Source organism: Macrosteles quadrilineatus, unplaced genomic scaffold (assembly GCF_028750875.1).
Source record: "Macrosteles quadrilineatus isolate MER2022 unplaced genomic scaffold, UCM_ALF_1.0 Scaffold_2__2_contigs__length_208266976, whole genome shotgun sequence".
NCBI classification, from domain to species: Eukaryota; Metazoa; Arthropoda; class Insecta; order Hemiptera; family Cicadellidae; genus Macrosteles; species Macrosteles quadrilineatus.
The window spans coordinates 28,356,426-28,376,133 of record NW_026542595.1 but is presented as its reverse complement, the minus strand read 5'-3'; the positions used below and the strand labels follow the sequence as shown (position 1 = coordinate 28,376,133).

General features: G+C 36.5%; 1 protein-coding gene across 1 annotated transcript in view; it reads left to right on the top strand.

Moving 5' to 3' along the window:
- Positions 1–19,412, top strand: part of LOC128987023 (beta-1,4-N-acetylgalactosaminyltransferase bre-4-like) — a 53,099-nt gene extending 33,687 nt beyond the window's left edge. Inside the window, exons 7-9 of the mRNA XM_054407678.1 lie at positions 9,945–10,147; positions 13,122–13,244; positions 15,839–19,412. Of these exons, the coding sequence (XP_054263653.1) occupies positions 9,945–10,147; positions 13,122–13,244; positions 15,839–16,139 (627 nt within the window). The 3' untranslated portion in view covers positions 16,140–19,412. The remainder of the gene's footprint in view (positions 1–9,944; positions 10,148–13,121; positions 13,245–15,838) is intronic.
- Positions 19,413–19,708: the final 296 nt, after the last annotated feature.

The following is a 19,708-nucleotide window of genomic DNA, read 5'->3' as shown; positions in this document are numbered from 1 at the left end:
GATGAAAACGATAACATCCTTATTGGTAACCAAAAATATAAAGGTACAACAGGACTGTTTGAACTTATATTTAAAAACAAACCTGGTAAATATACCAAAAAAGACCTATCAGTGTTTAAAAATATACTAAATGATACAAATGCACATAAAAAGCAGTATTCCAAAGATTTGCCCATTTATCGAAATCGATCAATAAAATACACAAGTGTAATAGCTGATCTTTTTCCAACACAAGTGAAAAAATCTCAACTAAAAAGAAGAGCTATATCTACAGCTGAATTAAATGTGTTACACAAAAGACCAAGAACCAACGAACCTACATCTTCAGGGAAAGGATTATTAAAAAGTCTATACAATACCAACATAATATATTATAATGATGTCAATAAGCTGGTTGATCGAATGAGATTATTACATGAAGCCATGGAAGCCGGTCATACCGGATTGGACAATGAATGGGTAGCTTTAATCGATGAACTACGAAATCGAAGGATTATTGCTTAATCATCGCATATAAAAGGAGGACAAGAATCGAGGGAACTCAGTTGAATCATGAGCGTGGACAAGTTTGGAAGGTATTCCAATTTTGGAGAAAAACCAAAATCCAATGGTAAAAGATATAGTTTACCATTAACAGCTAAAGGAGATTATAACATAAGCAGCAAACGATTGAAGTTTGTAAAAGATCCAGAAGATGATAATGATGCAATAAATTTGAAAACTTTAAAAAGTGAAAAATTGTTGAACCTACAACTTCAAAACGACTCTTATAATGCTAAGTCTCATAGAATAACAAATGTTGGTGAACCAATAGAAAACTCCGATTCCGTCACCAAAGATTATTTACTTTCAAAACTGTCAAATACTTTACAAGTTAATAATGAAGTTTACGATGTTAAAAACAGAAGAGTTACAAACTTAGCTAATCCTGTCGATAGTCAAGATTCAGTCAATAAAGGATATTTACATTCTATAATCCCTGAAAGAAAAGAAGATAGATTCTCTTTTTATAACTTTGTTATAAATGATATAGGATACCCTAAAGAAGATTCGGATGCAGTTAACCTCAAATATGTTAAAGATAATTGTATTATTCACGATAATGAACAAATTGATTGCAAAGGTAAAATATTACATAAGGTTAAAGAAGGATTAAAACCAACAGATGCTGCCACTGTAAGTCAAATCATGTTACAAAAGAATGGAAATTGGCATGCTGAGAACAAAAAGATAACTAATGTAAAAGGTGGAGTAAATCCTGAAGATGTGGTAGTTTTTAAACAAGTTCCTGTAATAACCGATGAATATAAACATAATAATATAAAGACTACCACTTTTGATTGTAAAAACTTACCATTAGCAAATGTTCATAATGCAGTTTTACCTCACGAAGCGGTAACTTTGGATCAGATGAAAGATCATATAAAAAGCCAGTGTATAATAAAAGATGAACAAAATGAAGAAATATACACATGTAATAATAAAAGAATTACAAATCTTGAAGATCCGCAACAAATGGATAATGCTGTCAATGTAAACTATCTTGCTAGACTTTTGGGTACTGTAATGTTTGATTTTCACAATATGATACCAGCACATCCAGGACATAACAAAGTGCATCCAGATAATAGAGATCAATGGATTGATAGGGTCATTATGAAGCAATATTTTATGTCTAGCAAAACAAAGATGCTTAGAACTAAACCTGTAGAAAGATTTCACCATTAGAAAAATGTTTACAATGCAGTTTTACCTCACTAAGCGGTGACTTTGGATTAGATGAAAGATAATATAAAAAAGCAAGTGGTTAATAAAAGATGAACAAAATAAAGAAGTACACACATGTAATGATACAACATATTCAAAATATAACAAAGAAGATGAAAATACAAAAAATAAAATATGGATTGATAAAGGCACATAATAAGAAATCAATTCGTAAATGAAACATTCATTGTCAAACACTTGAGGAGTGAAGCCGATGTGGGTACATTCCCCTATAAATAGAGATGTTAAAGGTTAAGCACATCAGTCGTGATACAGAGAACTTGAAGAGAGGAAGAGGATTGACATCATCAGCAGTTTCTCTATTATCTAAACCAATTGGAGCAATTGTTAACAAAACAATAGATTTACTACCAGTAGAACTGCATTTGCCTGGAGGATATCAATACTGTGGACCTGGAACAAAATTGAAAAAACGTCTGGAAAGAGGAGATTCTGGAATAAATAAACTAGATCAAGCTTGCAAACAGCACGATATAGCATATTCAAAGTTTGCAGATACAAAAAATAGATCCATAGCGGATAGAGCGCTTGCTGAAAAGGCTTGGCAAAGAGTAAAATCTAGTGACGCAAGTTTTGGTGAAAAAGCAGCAGCTTTGGCAGTAACAGCAGCAATGAAGACAAAAACTACGTTTGGAGGAGGAAAGAGGAGGAAAGGCCGAAAACGAACGGTTAAAAAGCAAGGAGGTAGTATTAAAAGGAAAAGAAGGAATAATCAAAATAAAAAAAACAAGAAACCAACAATATGGTCAATGATAAAAAAAGGAGGAGGATTATACTTAAGACCATACCGTGTGTATTAAACAAGAAAAAACAAATACTAATTCCAAACAAAGAGTTGACAAATAAAGAATTAATTATATACGCTTCTTGTATGAAAATACCATTTTTTAGAGGAGTGTTTATGAAAGATGCATTGCCCGGTAAAATATGGAAAAATGAGACTGGAATAGTTAATTTAGAAAACAGTGAAGGTCCTGGCACTCATTGGATATGTTATAAAAAACTTGATCGAATTATTTATTATTTCGATAGTTACGGTAATATGCCACCACCTAAAGAGCTTCAACGTTACTTTCGCACAGCAAAACAAGTATTTTACAACTATAACAGAGAACAACCTGACAATACAACAATTTGCGGACACTTATGTTTAGATTTTTTAGCTAGAAGCGTTAGTCAACTTTAAGATGTCTTCCTATACGGTCTCATTGACCGGCACTTCATCAACTCTGCGCAGTATTCTATTTCCAGCTCTACGATTGCAAAAAGGAAGATTATGGGAAGCTGCATTATTGGATTTAACAACATACAATTCTATTCCAAATATTTCTGAAGGAGTCAATAACAAATTACACTATTACAAAAGCAAAAATAATTTGGGAGAATTAACACCAATGAAAGAAATTAGTTTACCGACAGGATCTTACGAAATAGACCATATTAACGAATTTATACAAAAACAAATGAAAAACGAAGAACTTAACGAACTTGTTCAAAAGGAATCAGAAAAAGAATATATAACAATAAGAGGAAATAACAATACCATGAAAGCTGAAATAACTTCTTCCTATTATATTGATTTTACTCAAAAACATTCAATTGGAGGATTATTGGGATTTTCTGAAACAACTCCAATACTAGAACCTAAAAAGACCTATTCTGGTGATAAAACTGTAACAATACTGAAAGTTAATACGATAGACATTACATGTAACATTATACAAGGATCATACAGAGATGGAGAGAATAGTCATATATTGCACACATTCTATCCGACAGTCGCCCCAGGTTTTAAGATTGTGGAAAAGCCACAAAACTTGGTGTACCTTCCCTTAAACACCAGTGTGGTTTCAGACATCGTGTTGAACATACTAGATCAAGACGGAAACCTCATAGACTTCAGAGAAGAACGTATTACGATCAGGATTCACATAAAAGCATCCACCTAAACCATGGGATTGTCATTCAAGAAGAGAGAGTTGTCGGGTAAACACCTAACTAGCTCATCATCTGCAAAAGGATTAACTACTGAAAACATTCAGTTTTTACAGGATATTGGATTAAAACTCATTGAAAATGGAAATACTGGATATAGCACAAGGACCGACATTCGACGAGACTTTATGGGAAAAGGAGTATCACACGCACAACCCCTACGCTTCGTCAAAATTGAATAATAATGATGAAATTAGAATTCCTATACAACAACAGGATATTTACACTCTTCCGTGCGAAAGTTATTTATATATTGAAGGAAGAGTAACAAAAAAAGATGGAACAGCTGGAACCACCGTTCCTTTTATCAATAATCCAATGGCATTTTTATTTGATGAAATTAGATATGAAATATCTGGAGTAACTGTGGATTCTACAAAGAAAGTAGGTTTAACAAGCACATTAAAAGGATTAGCATCTTTGACACAAAACGAGAAGAATTTGTTAAGAATTGGAGGATGGGTTGCACCCGATAACGACACAATCACCCCTGATTCTGCAGGGAACTTTGATTTCTACATACCATTGAAATTATTTCTAGGCTTTGCTGAAGATTACAGAAGAGTAATAATAAATGTGAAACAGGAATTAGTGTTATTAAGATCATCAAATGATAAGGATACTATTTGCGCAGCAACTGGAACCACTGATGCAAATTTAGACTGGAATTTAACTTTGGACAAAATCGTTTGGAGAGTACCACATGTGCGATTAAATGACGAACATAGAATAACACTGTTGAGACAACTGAAATCAGATAGAGATATTGTAATACCATTCAGAAGTTGGGAATTTCATGAATATCCAGTTTTACCTAAAACACAAAGACATACATGGACTGTAAAAACATCTACTCATTTGGAAAAAGCAAGATATGTAATATTTGCACTACAAACAAAAAAAAGGAATAATATACTAGCTAATGCCGGTCATTTCGATCATTGCAAACTAACAAATTGTAAAGTGTTTCTTAATTCACAATTTTTCCCTTACGACAACTTTAATATTTCTTTCACTAAGAAGAGGTACACTGTTTTGTATGATATGTACGCTAGATTCCAAAGTTCATACTACGGGAAAACAAACACCCCGATACTGTCTCCCGAGCAGTACGAATCAAAAGCTCCAATAATTGTAATAGATTGTTCAAAACAAAACGAATCTGTAAAGTCATCAAGTGTGGATATAAAAATAGAAATGGAGTTTGAAGAGAACGTTCCTGATGCAACATCTGCATATTGTTTAATTTTGCATGATAAAATTGTAACGTACACACCATTGACGGGATTAGTCAAAACAGTGTTGTAAATGAGTTTCACCACAACCACCAGTCGGCTATAAAAGGAGGAGCTTCGCACACCACCAATCAGTCTTTGCTCGTTCGTTGAATGGGTAACATCCTACACTACATCATGAGTAAAATGAGTTCTCCATCAGTCGTACAAAAGGATGCAGAGGAAGCAGCATTATTGGATCAAGAAAACCATCAAGAAATCGTCAATGAAATAGAAGAGTTTTTAAAGTTTCGAAAACAAGAAGACAAAGAAAACAAGGAGGACAAGGAAGAAAAAGAAGAAAAAACTAAAAAAAATGGCACTAAAAGGAAGCGGAAAGATGAAGATACAATCCCAATTAATATTTTGAAAGAAGTTTTCCTACGCATTTACTATCCTATCTCACTATGTTTGGGTAAAAGTGTAACAGCTGGACTAATGAAATCTTCGGAATATACACCTACAGTAATCTTGCAGCATGGTACAAAAATGGTTATATTTTCTGAAACGGCATGGGAATCTTTTCTAAAACATTTAAATCTAATTGAATGTTACTTAAATACTAATGTTTGCGGAAGGAAAACTAATATTCGACTTTTGGATTCTGACAATGAAATTGACATAGTAAAGAATCGTGGAACACTACAAGTACGATTTAGAGATTTAACTCAACATGAAAGTAAAATTTTACTCTCACGTGAAGAATTCTACATTTTAATGCATGCAACGTCTCCTATCTCTAGATATATGAAACAACTTGTATTCTCAAGTTCAATCATCAAGGAGTATTTAATTGATACACTGGAAAAACAACCGGAAAGCACCATATTATACGGACACGTGGATACATCTATTTTTAATAGATTGCCTCATGAAGTTGGTATGTGGAGACAGTTAAGGAACTTCGAATCAATTGATGAAGAAGCGATAGAAGCTGTTGAAGAATATGAAACTATAAACCAAGAAGAACCAGCAACCCAAGAAGTGTAATTAAAGAAAAACAGTATAAAAGAGTGACCAAGGCGCGGTGTGAATTCAGTTGAACACTATACGTGGTGGTGTGTAGATAGGGTTAAACATTATGGATATAAAACCCTGTGTAATAGAATTTCAAGCATTTCGTGATAACAAAGATGAATTTGTGATAAAAGAATTAGTGATTTTAGATTTGATTACACATGTCGTATACCCGTTTATATTTGAAGCTCCATTTTCAGTAAACCAATTGAATGACAAAGCAAGAAGAACAAACAAATGGATAACCAAACATTTTCACCATATTCAGTGGAACAAAGGATTGATAAGTTATAAGCACTTGAACAATATCATGTATCATTTTTCTAACAAGTTTTCCCATATTTATACAAGAGGATCGGAAAAAAGACAATGGATACAACAATACACATATCACGATGTTTTCGACATAAGAATGGACAAGGATCATCAAATTAATTATGGACCTATTTGTACTTTAACAGATCACTCTTATCGCACAGTAACACAATGTGCACTAAAAAACGCATACCGATTAGCTAATTTTCTAGTTCTTCACTATTGGGACAAAAATAAATTCAAACAGCAACAGTGGAAGTATTACGAAGGAAATAGCAGTGGAGGGGGGAACGTGTGCTATAAATACAGTGGACAGTCTCAGGATTCTCATCAGTATTACTCCAGACATCGCAGAGGCAACATCTCACAGGGTAGTCCTAATCAAGAAAATGGCTTCACAACAGTTTCTCCAGTCTTTGGTGGATCAGTTCAACACCCAGTCCAAATCCAGCATTCTAAGTACTAAGAAATGTCACGAATTGAAGGAACACAAACACTACATCGTTCACGAGCTGAAGAAGACAGAAACTTCACATGGAGACGCAATTTTAGCATCACTGAGCGAGGCACCGTTTTCACCAGGTGATGAACCGAAATTTCAAGTTTATCTTCCAAGACGATTTGTGCAGCAACTACAAAACGAAGACCTGCGAGGTATTCAACCAGGATCCCTCTATTTGGTATCACACGGAGTTTGCGGAAACAATTCCACTGAACTATCTCTACACATCACCCATCAATGTTAGTTTTAAGTTTTTTTCTGTAAATAACCATCTATGTACATATGTTTGTTACATGTTTTTGTCATTAAAAAAATAAATAAAAAAATTAAAAGAGGAAACAACATATCAGCATATAATTAATTCTATATGCTGATATGTTGTTTCTTTTTTTAAAATTCAAACAAATGACCTTGAACTTTTTACTATAAATAACAGGTCTTACACGCAGTTGCTCTCAGTCTTGTTTCAACAATTCACCGAGCATCATGTCACAGCGTAAATACAATTTACCTTTTGTTTACAAATCCAAATACGATTTGGATAACTATTGTTGTAATTTAAAATGTTTTAGAAAGCCTGAAAGTAAAGTTGATGGAAAAGCTTGTAAAAAATGTGAGTCTGTTGGCTATTGCAAATGTAGGTGTAAAACATATCAAGACAAGCATCAAAATTACATACACGATCTAACACAAATGGTTAACCTACTATGGAAAAATGTAGACTAACTTGTGGCAGATGCATGAGAGCTGCTGACTCTTGCACTATAAATAGCAGCTCACAACACATTGCTTTTCATTCTTGTTTTAGAATTCAGTCGAGCAACATGTCACAGTGTAATTCCAATTCATCTTTTGATCACAAATCGGAATACGATTTAAAATACTATTGTTGTAATCTTAAGTGTTTCAAAACACCTGAATGTCAAGTAGATGGAATGGCTTGTAAAAAATGTGAATCTTTCTCCTATTGTCAATGTAATTGTAAAACCTATCAAGAAAAACTGAAACATCACTCACAAGACAAGGGACGTAGAATCAAAATACTTTTAAAACGGATGGAATGATGCCCTCATGATGCTCTCCCCCACCTCTACTACTTTCCCCCACCCCTACTGCTTTAGCTCCGCCCACTTCGTCAGGGACCTGCACTTCTTTACACGCAACAGTCACTTCGCATCCAGCTCTTCACCAGTCAACTCAACCTTTCTCGTTTACTTTGCACAAGATGGCCAACCTACAACAACAACAACAGTGGACAAGCGATATTGAAGACTCTGACCTACACCAAGCATGCATCGAAGCAGAAGAGCAAGAGCGAAAACGAAAGGAAGAAAAACTACTTCAACTGCTAGAGGAGGAGAAAGAGATTCGCCGCAAATTTGATCGTGTTTGGTGCGCTCAGCCTCGAGACAACATCGAATGGGCCGAGCACAATGCAGACATGGCAAGATGGAAAGAGCTCCATAATACAATAGAGGAGTTGAAGAAGTAAACATCCAAGTACACAAGCGTCGCCGAACTACACAAAACGGCCTTTATAAAGGCCACCAATAAACTCATTCGTTTTACACTTTAGCAGACGCTCACTCTAGATACGTACGTTCGCACATGTTTTCCTTATTAATTGTAATAGTATGTAAGTTATTGTCATCCCTAATGTTTTATACAAATAAACAATAAACAAAACAAGGAAGCTATCCTACACTACAAGTGTAGAATAGCTTCCTTTTTTTAAAACACAAACCTATGACCTTGAAAACCATATGATCACCCTCATACACCCCCCCCCCCAATTACACATCACCTATGACGTCACAAAGTGACGTAGCACCGGAAGCAACCATTTCCGCCTGATGGGCTTTAAACTCAATTAATTCACCCCATCAGCCCTGACAGGTGGGTGTGATAGGAGTGACCTTTGGCTACTACTAACGACACGTTCAACAAGGGTATGCTGATGAACGCTGGTTTCCTTACGGCCCTTAAGCTGACGCCCGAGCCTGGAGTCGATGTTTAGTGTGTCACTGTTTGTTACAGACGGGTAACGACACGTTCAACAAGGGTATGCTGATGAACGCTGGTTTCCTTACGGCCCTTAAGCTGACGCCCGAGCCTGGAGTCGATGTTTAGTGTGTCACTGTTTGTTACAGACGGGTAACGAAATGTTCAACAAGGGTATGCTGATAAACGCTGGTTTCCTTACGGCCCTTAAGCTGACGCCCGAGCCTGGAGTCGATGTTTAGTGTGTCACTGTTTGTTACAGACGGGTAACGAAACGTTCAACAAGGGTATGCTGATGAACGCTGGTTTCCTTACGGCCCTTAAGCTGACGCCCGAGCCTGGAGTCGATGTTTAGTGTGTCACTGTTTGTTACAGACGGGTAACGACACGTTCAACAAGGGTATGCTGATGAACGCTGGTTTCCTTACGGCCCTTAAGCTGACGCCCGAGCCTGGAGTCGATGTTTAGTGTGTCACTGTTTGTTACAGACGGGTAACGAAAGTTCAACAAGGGTATGCTGATGAACGCTGGTTTCCTTACGGCACTTAAGCTGACGCCCGAGCCTGGAGTCGATGTTTAGTGTGTCACTGTTTGTTACAGACGGGTAACGAAACGTTCAACAAGGGTATGCTGATGAACGCTGGTTTCCTTACGGCACTTAAGCTGACGCCCGAGCCTGGAGTCGATGTTTAGTGTGTCACTGTTTGTTACAGACGGGTAACGACACGTTCAACAAGGGTATGCTGATGAACGCTGGGTTCCTTACGGCCCTCAAGCTGACGCCTGAGCCTGGAGTCGATGTTTAGTCTGTTACTGTGTGTTACAGACGGGTAACGACACGTTCAACAAGGGTATGCTGATGAACGCTGGGTTCCTTACGGCCCTCAAGCTGACGCCCGAGCCTGGAGTCGATGTTTAGTGTGTTACTGTGTGTTACAGACGGGTAACGACACGTTCAACAAGGGTATCCTGATGAACGCTGGGTTCCTTACGGCCCTCAAGCTGACGCCCGAGCCTGGAGTCGATGTTTAGTGTGTCACTGTGTGTTACAGACGGGTAACGACACGTTCAACAAGGGTATGCTGATGAACGCTGGGTTCCTTACGGCCCTCAAGCTGATGCCCGAGCCTGGAGTCATGTTTCACTGTTTCGTGTTCCACGACGTCGACATGTTGCCTGAGGACGACCGCAACATGTACAGTTGTCCGGTCCAGCCTAGACACATGTCCGTCGCTGTCAACGAGCTCGACTACAAGTACGTGACACAGTCAATTGTAGGATATCGATTAAGTAATCAAATATTTAATTTTTAGGCTAAAAACGTTTATCACAATAAAATACTTTGGAATATTAAGGTTTTTCCTTTATTATTTAAGCTTTCAAGAATTAAGCTAAATATTCAATATCAACGTTTTTCAGCCTATAAATCATTTTTTTTATGATTCAACTTGCTTCGTTAACGAAACAAGGGGACAAGGTTGGTCAAAGTGAATGTTTTATTTATTTTAAGGCCTGCACTGTCAGTGAATCTGTACACATAAATACATTTTAAATTTTGTATGCAAGTGCAGGTGAAAAGTTTATTTTTCATTTACAATTTACATTTAAATATTTTAAAATAGATGATTGTTAGATAAAAGTAACCCTTGGGCTCCATAATGTGGTGAAATTCAGAAGGGGAGTAGAGAAGATTGACAAACGAACATGGATTGCTGGAGCCTTGAAATCCGGAAGCTCGTTATTTTATTTGCTCACGACGATTCGTGATTTTAGTGCTTATTATAACAAAACAGAGCAGTGTTCTTTGTTGAATAATTGCAAACAGCATATACTTCTATTTTATTCGGCTTAGAAATGAGTTTTTATTATGACTATTCTGGCTTATAAAAGCAATGCAGATACAGCAGTACAAAGATACACAGATATGAATGACATAGATTGAGCACAACGTCATCATTGACCTACTGCAATTAAACTAACCATCCTTTTATGAAATCTAAAAAGTTGTTTGGCGTGTGTTTAGTTCTGGTTACGTTTGGAGGCGCTTAATATTTTATAGTTTAAATAAATGAATATGGGGAATTACGGTGTACATTTATTCAATGAGGGTGGTTTAATTATTAAGGATATTAGAACTGATAACGGAATGGATAATAAACATAGACAATTAATTACGTCACTAGCTTTACTAGCGTGTTTTACGTTTTAAATTCCTTCAACATGTGACCAGTTCTTTTGATCAAATGAATACTAGGCGTACGCTCATTCTTCCCGTATTGAGACGAAACGAAGACAGTGAATATAAGGCTGCGCTGGTAAGGGCAACCAGAATACACATTGTACCCTAGTTGTTACCACACATAAAAATTATACTGGATCTAGCAGGCATGGATCGGATCAGCATGGATGCCCAGTGTCTTGCAGAGCAGATCATTTTGAAAATACCAGAGGTCTTGGCGCGGATTTGGTTAATGTCAGGCCCAAACTCATATGGCGAGTCATAATAAGAATGTAGTAAATATTCAATATCCAGAGAATTTTGTTTGATGCTAAAATTTTCATCTTATTCTTGGTGGGATTCACCATTATCTTTGGTCAAGTCTTAGCTGAGCTGATACATCATTAAGAGCCTTTAGCAAGGACTCAAAGTCATGGAGGGGAGCAACCTTCCACAAACAGCTTTTATGTAATCAGCAAACTAAAGAAAATTGGTCTTGATAACTCTCTTGGTATCTTTATAGAATGTGTAGAACTGAATTGAAAGTATCTGAATTTTGTTGGATGTTTTCATGATAAATATGCAACAAATCCATATTTACCCCACAAAACCACATGAAAACCAGTTCACATGATCTAATCAAGACAGTTAGTAAAACTCAACCTACTGAGGTAGTGTTTATTGTATAGTATTAAACCAAATTACAATAATAGAGTTATCAAGATCCCATGTCAACTCCTCTTTATTATCTTTAGTGAAAAGGACTCAAAACTATGGTGTACATTCTCATGGGAAATCTGTATTGACAATATTCTCTCTAACCCTTTATCACAAAATAAATGACGTCAATAAGTATTTGTTTTGTTTGTTTTTTAGCTACAGTATTTTAAAAAGTTTCTGTTATTATGTGGAATTAGGAGGTTTTCAGAGTAAAAATCCAAAAACACCCATATTTGCACCACAGCCCTCTATGAAAGGGAATACAAGATACTATATGCTACTTAGTGTGTTTTTAAGCTATTTTACCTTTGCAATGGAATTTTGAAGTTTTCAGAGTATAAAATTGTATAAAATCATATTTTACACCATACATCTGTAAAAGTCTTTTTCATAGTCTGACTAGAAAGACTTGTTACACTCGTCATATTATGGATATGTGTTCACTCTCTTACCTCCAATTATAACAAAAGTGGCCACTTTAATATCATGGGATACTATTTTTACCGATACATACGTAATCCTTTATCAAGGAATAACATATGTGATATACTACAGTATAACCCCGGTTAACCGAATAAAAGGGGAGTGCTGTTTCGGATAACCAATTTTTCGGTTAACCCATCATATACTAAAAATAACCAATGTGTTCCCACAGTGTGTAGAAAAAATTATTTTAAGACAATGACTACCTATATAACCATTGCCTATATACTCAATGATATATAACCCATTGTTTTATTTAAGCTAAAACAATGTTACAATGGGTTAGAAAACACTTTAAGCTAAACAACTGAAGTTATTAAAGCATTTTACAGCCCTGTACTATTTTATGGAACCATTTCAGTTGTTCCGGGTATCGGTTAACCCGAATTCGATTAACAGGGTTCTACTGTACTATGTTCATATTTTAAAAGCTCCTTTGAAACAGATCCACTAAACCCATGTCATTTTTAGGTTTTCAAAAATGAACGTTACTGTTAGAAGATGAGTGAAATGGATAATGAAAAATATTGTTCGTAACCTCCTGTATATTGTCGGGTCAGGTAAAATCTTGTACGTTACACGTTACGCAAGAGCGTGTTTACATCACTTAAGGTAAATTATGCAACTCGCTTCCGCTCGTTGCACAACATTCACCTGCGTGATGTAAAAACGCTCTTACTACACTTGTAAGGTAAATAGCTATTACGCTACTTCAGTTTAAATACTAAAGAGATGTGTCCTAAATACTACAACCCCTATCCATGAAATGAAAGAAATAACATTAATCTCGTATAATTTAATGTTCCAGGCTTCCATATCGACAGCTTGTGGGAGGAGTGTTTGCTATAAAAACTGAACATTTCTTCAAAGTGAATGGTTACTCCAACTTGTATTGGGGCTGGGGAGGCGAGGACGACGATATGGGTTACAGGTTAGTGCCTTGTGTGGAAGTAGAACTTTAACAAAAACAAAACAGTTTAAGTTTAGTACAGACAAGCCTTAAGCTGATAATAGTTCTTCTTATTCATATATCGTTCTTTCCCCTTGCGGTCTCCTAGAGGGCCGTATCCGTCCTTCCCTTGTCGTAAGAGGCGACTAATATGGGTTGCGAGATCCTTCTCTTTCTCCCAACTTTCTCTGAAGCCAAGGCTCCTTCTTATCTTTTGCTTGGTTCCTCGTTATCTTCCGTCTTCCCTTTCTGTCTTCTTTTTTCAAACCCGTTCGGGGGTTTTCCTTTTTTTTGGTGTGCACACTTGAGATTCAAGAGTGTTCTTCATGGGCAAAGGGGCTGATTTGTGCCTCACGCTGCCGCTTGAACTCATTGGAGCGTCATTAGAAACCAGCCCATTCGGGCCCGATACCGAACCGCCTATTGCTGCACGATGCGCTGGCTTAAACTTTTATGGACTCATCAACTTCAGCAAGCCTCTTAGCAAGAGATCAGAAATGGCAGCGTTTCAGAGGGAAAGGCGTGTGTCTAGTTCACCCCCTCTGATAACGAAAAAGCACCGTTGGTGACTTCATTGAAGAAGGGGTCTGACCACCACTGGTACCAGCCTTCATGTTTAGTGAAGAGATTTCGGAGGTACCCCTTACCCCTTCATAGCAGTTAGGGTTCCTAGGGAGGAGGTGGTGCTTCTGCGTCAGGAATATCTTTACTTAGAAAGAAGCATCGAAACCCCACTCCGAAACATGGAGAAGACAATAAAAGCAATGCTGGGCACCTTTGGAACCCAGAAAGGTGTTAACCAAGTGGTTTCGTCTTCGCCTGCTAGACAGTGAGAGAGGTGGCCATGGAGAAAATTGCAAAGAAGATTGCGTACCTGCCAGACGACAGGGTGGAACCTTTCTAGAAACGCAGGAAGCCTTCAAAATAGAATAGTCCTCCAAAAAGTGAAGCGGTCGTCGAGACACCTAAGCCTAAAGTTGAGTCTAAGACAACCCAGACAGACTTATCGTCTGCTGCGCTCATATCCTTCTTCAACAAAGCGTCAACAGCCACAGGAAAGACAGGGAAGCTGGACCAGGCAACTGATTCAGCAAGTTCAACCTTTGGTAAACTGAAGGTGCGGGAAGGTGGTTTGTTACCTCACCCTCTTTCTGACAGGTCAGGGATTTTTTTCAGTTGTACCTGTGTGATGGGCAAAGCATGACTGCATCTACTGCCCGGACCCTCCCATCGATGAGACTATATACATCGATGGACACTCCCGACGACGTGGTACACACTTTCTCCCGCTGCCAGCATTGGGAAAGGATCCACCTGGAGGATGCAGTGGAGTAGGAACATAAAAGAATTGAATGTGAGCTCTGAGGGCTTAGATCACACAATGACCTAACCTAAAGTAATGAGACAAACAATTCCATGTGTGTATCCAACTGGGTAGAGGGTTTTTTTAGTGTGTAGTGTCAATTCAGGAGTCTCACGCAACAGGCCTGCCTCCTGAGTGTGTAAAAGCATTTTTCCTGTTCTTCCAAAAAATCCTACTATATTGTTCTTATTTATGTCAGTTGTACTGTTCGAAAAAATATTTTTTGAAAAAATTCTGTCGATATGCATTATTTGACAATTGAACTGAACGATTCCAGATTAAATACTTTACTGTCAGATGGTTCGCTAAGTCTGGCTTCAATGAATTTGGTGAACAAGTAATATTTGTAATAGCCCGCTAACTGAATAAAAAATACAATCCTATACTCTTATATGAGCAATGTCTGCTTGTATGTAAGCTTATATGTATGCTTGCACAAATATCTCGAATACGGCTTCGAAGATTTCCTTCAAATGTTGTAAATAGTATACTTCTAGCCTAAAAAGGCGTTTAATGCAGTTAAAACTGCCAACAAAATCTAATTACGTAAAAGAATTAAATTGAAAGTCAAAATTTTATTATTGGCCTAAAGGGTGGCCAAGTAACCATGTTGGCTGAACAAAAAAACAAGGAAAAGGTAAACAAAAAACTTGTAACATGTGTTTACAACAAGCCATCCACAGTATACTATCAGATTACAAAATACAGTACAAAGGGGAAAAATCAGATGTAACTATTAAGCGAAGATTTCACTGAAGATAACTCTATATATAGGTATAATGGAAATAAACTACCTAAAGCCATGGTTCGGTCCCCAGGTACTATTGTTATTGAGGAGAATGTATTAAGTATAAATCAATCTCATAAAAACAAGTTTCTGGACGGTTCGATTAAGACTTTTATCAGTACGATTGACCAAACCTTTAACTGAACCAAGCTCGGTCACCATGTACACTTGTACTCTAAAATGAGGAAGGATTTGCTTGCTTGTTTGCCCGCTTGAATTCGTCGAAACAGCACCAACGAGTGGCTTAATGTGTTTTTACAAGTTATTGCCAAAGGGATGACGTCGGACAACAGCTAGTTGGTAGTATCATTGTAGGATTAATGTTTAGATTAACGGCAGTATCCGCCCTGAATACACTATGACAATTAATGCTTGTAATTATCGTCAACGATGAATAAATGTCAATTATTAAATATTTGGTTGCAGGGTAGAGCACGTGCTAACATCTATATCCAGACCACCAGAGGAGATCGCAAGGTACACCATGATCAAGCACCAGAAACGCAGACCTCTAGCGTGGAAGGTACGAGTCAAACTGCTACGGACCTCCTGGAGGCGCTACAGACTGGACGGGCTCAACACTGTGCAGTTCTCCTTGCTCAGCATCACAGAGCATGCGTTGTACACGCGGCTGATGATAGACGTGGGTCATCCGCCACAGAACATCCGCGCGTTGCAACAACAACAGGACAGTGAGGACAGACGTACCACGGCACCTGGGAGTTAGTAGAGACAGAACTACTGCACGGACGAATAGGATTTAGGGTGAAGATCATTTAACAGCAAGTCGGGCTTCTAGTGAAACATGAGACAATTTATCTTCCGCTCTAAAGTGATAACTTAAGAGATTACGAACTACATTTTTTGCATCATAACGCCATGAATACAATTTCACCGAGGACGTGCAAGTTGGGCCAAAGGGGACTGTTTAAAATTGTGTGCTCCTGGCAAGAAACAGGGTCAAAGACTACAGATTTTCTTGATTAGCCTTTATTATATGTATTCCAGCAGAACATGACATAAGTGATTCCATACATACCAGCTATCTGTTTTCGTGTTAACAAGAATGTTAATCATCAAATTCCAAGTGTCGAGTGTGTCATGTACCATCTTGTGTGAGAGATGGTAAGTTCCAGCTGGTTTATTGTAAATAGCCCAAAACGACCACGAGGGACTACAGTGTTGTCTCAACTATCAGTAGACGATAGATTGAGAAGTCAGACATTTTAATATTTTAAAAGTGTTGTAAGGAGTTTAGTGATGTAGATATGTTGTACATGCTGTCCGATTTGACAATTTTTACTTAAATACAATGTGTCCAATTCGTATTGTAACAGGTGTGTAGCATACAAGAGCAAGCCACTTTTATTCAACCATAACGGGTCAAATAAAAGTGACTTGATCTTTTATGACTCATTCCAGTATGCATTGAAATGTCAAAAGTCAAATACTCAAGGGACAAGGAGTAACTTTATCTGTTAACACTTAAAGTTTATTTTTTTCTTAATGGAAGTGGAAAGGAACGTTTTATAGGGAATCCAACTTGTATGACAAGTTGTACCACAAATAGAATCTATAGTTTTAAAATTGCAACTTAATATAATTTTAAAGCTTTGCCTTTTGGTGAACTTCCCATTCAGGAAACATCAGAAAATGTCCCGTGTAGAAGATAAGCTACTGCCGTAGGACATTAAGGCATAGACCAGGGACCGCTTGAGCTTTTCGTTTTGATGTCCCCAGAGGCCAAAACTCCATCCGTGCAAACTCATATGCAGAGTGTCCCGTAAGTAAACAGCCAAACTCTGGGGAAATTGGCTGATTTTATGAAAAGATTTCATAAACACTTATATTTAGCATTTTAACTGTCCAATCAAATGACTGCGAGTTCAAAAAGATCGAATAACATATCGCTAAAACATAATTATTTCTTTTCAAATGCCATTTTGAAGAGTTGTAAAATAAGGCAGAATGAGCTTGTTCCACCAAGCAAACGAGTTCACGAAGCAGCATGATCGGACTATGGAACGAAGATTTCAAGAGGTTTTATACGGTAAAAATTAGGGTTTCCCATTTCTTACCCCCGACATTTAAAATTAAAATAGTAAATTTTAATTTGATTTAATTTAAAATTCCCATGTTATAATTATTGGGACAATGTTTGTAGTTTGCTTGTTATGGATTTTTTTACCAAATTTATTTATTTCATATCAAGCTATCGAATGTATAGCCTAACATTTCTTGTAGCAGCAAACCAAACTAGGCCTAAATGCATTAAATCTAATGTTATTAAAATTGGAAATTTCTGATATGTTTAAGAAAATAGTTTAGTAAAAATCTGACTAATCATGGTAAAAATCTGACTAATCATGGTAAAAATCTGACTAATCATAGTGAAAATCTTACTAATTATAGTTAAAATCAGGCAAATGGACATTCACTTAGCCTGCAGGTTTTATTTTCAGCTGCGACGGGGTATTTTCATACTATACAAGGCGCAGTTTAATTAAAATAAAAATTATTTTCCTACTTCATGAAATAGCAACCAATTAGCTCACAGCAACAGAAACTCTTGTGCCGATTTGCATTCTATTTTCAAAATGTAAAACAACCAGACAATTGTTGTTGTATTGATGTCTGGTTTAAACCTAATCTTTTTTACCGTAACACAAGTATAGAGTTGTTTGGTATGTTAGGAGGAGGAACGTAGGTGTGTATTTGAACGAATAAATCAACTGATTGTTTCCAGGGAAGTCAAACCGTACAAAACCTCACTAATTTCGACTATCCTTTTATTTTCAGGTTTTAAAATTATATTCATCCGTGGAATATAAAAAAAGATATTACAATTGAATTAGTGTGACAACTATTTGTAAATAGTGTAAGTTAGGTATATTATATTTATTGGTTTGTGTTTCAATACAAATGTAGGCTGCTGAATGGATTTCATTCAACAAGCATAGCTCAACAAATATTCATCAAGGTGATTGAATAAGAGGTTGCACGTTTTAGTTTTAACTTTGCAACTTACACACAATTTGTTCTATAGCTTTAACTACAACAGTAAAACTGAAATCAAATTTTAAGATAATTTTTATATTCGGTCGAACACCATTACTTCTCCACCACATTTTATTGTTTCTCTTTTTACCTTATACTATAAAATTCTGATCAGTTAGGTAAGATTGGGTATGTGAATGCAATAGTAATTGAGCGCCAACAATGAAGGGAAGGGGAATGGTGCCCCCCTCCCCTGGATCAGAACAGATAAAATGTGATGTCATTTTCGATAACACACAGAAAAGTTTATGTTCATCAGTTTTTGTATGCGAATTTCTTTAATCATTAAAACTTATTTGAGCGCTACATTTAAAAATATATTCCCGGGAAAAAACTATTCGGGGATTGGCCCCCTAACCCCTTTTCCCATGCATCCCACAGACCTCCATACAATTTTCGGACAATGTCATTTGTATTATGTTAGATTAGATTAGTTATTCTAAAGCGAGATAGAATATTTGTTCATGGGCTCTTTTTATCCTAATCAACGGTATTTTTTGTGTCGCTAATCGCAATACTTTTCATTGTAGTTACATATTCTCTTTATTAGATAATATACCTTTTGATTGTAATAGTTAACAGCCCAAGTGGTAAGAATGGCATCGGGGAAAAGATAGGTGAATAAAATACGATAGTGATAATGCATTAACAGAAATAATCATATTTTTTCAAATGCATTAACCAACCATTAACCATTATCATAATGTATCTCATATTGACTCTCAGGTGGCATTGGCTACTTTATACAGTTTTCTTCTCCAGGATCAGTATTGTCATAACACTATTTTAACAATATGTAATACTGTTTGAATCAGTTCATTTTTAATAGTTGGGAATAACTTAGAATGATTAGTTTATAACAAAGTGCCAAAATGTATTTTATAGTAGTTTATATACATTCAAACTTATTTACTCTGTCAAATGTAATATATGTTTATAAATAAACCTGATTTATAAAAGATTTGTTGAGTTTAATTGCCATATGCCTATCATTTCTTATATATTTTTTAATTGCTAAAATGTTTTATGACTGAGTACTTGATAGTTGATAGTTGAGTAGTTGGTTGAGTAGTTTGAGTTATGACAAAGATTCGATCAAGTAATTGAGTTTTTTGAGCGAAGCTCTTAGGCTATATAACACTTCTGCTTTTGTTTTAAAACACTACGGCTGGAGCGATCTGCATTAAATTTAGCACAGTCATACAGTAACCAACTATGGGAAGGTATAAATCTTAAATG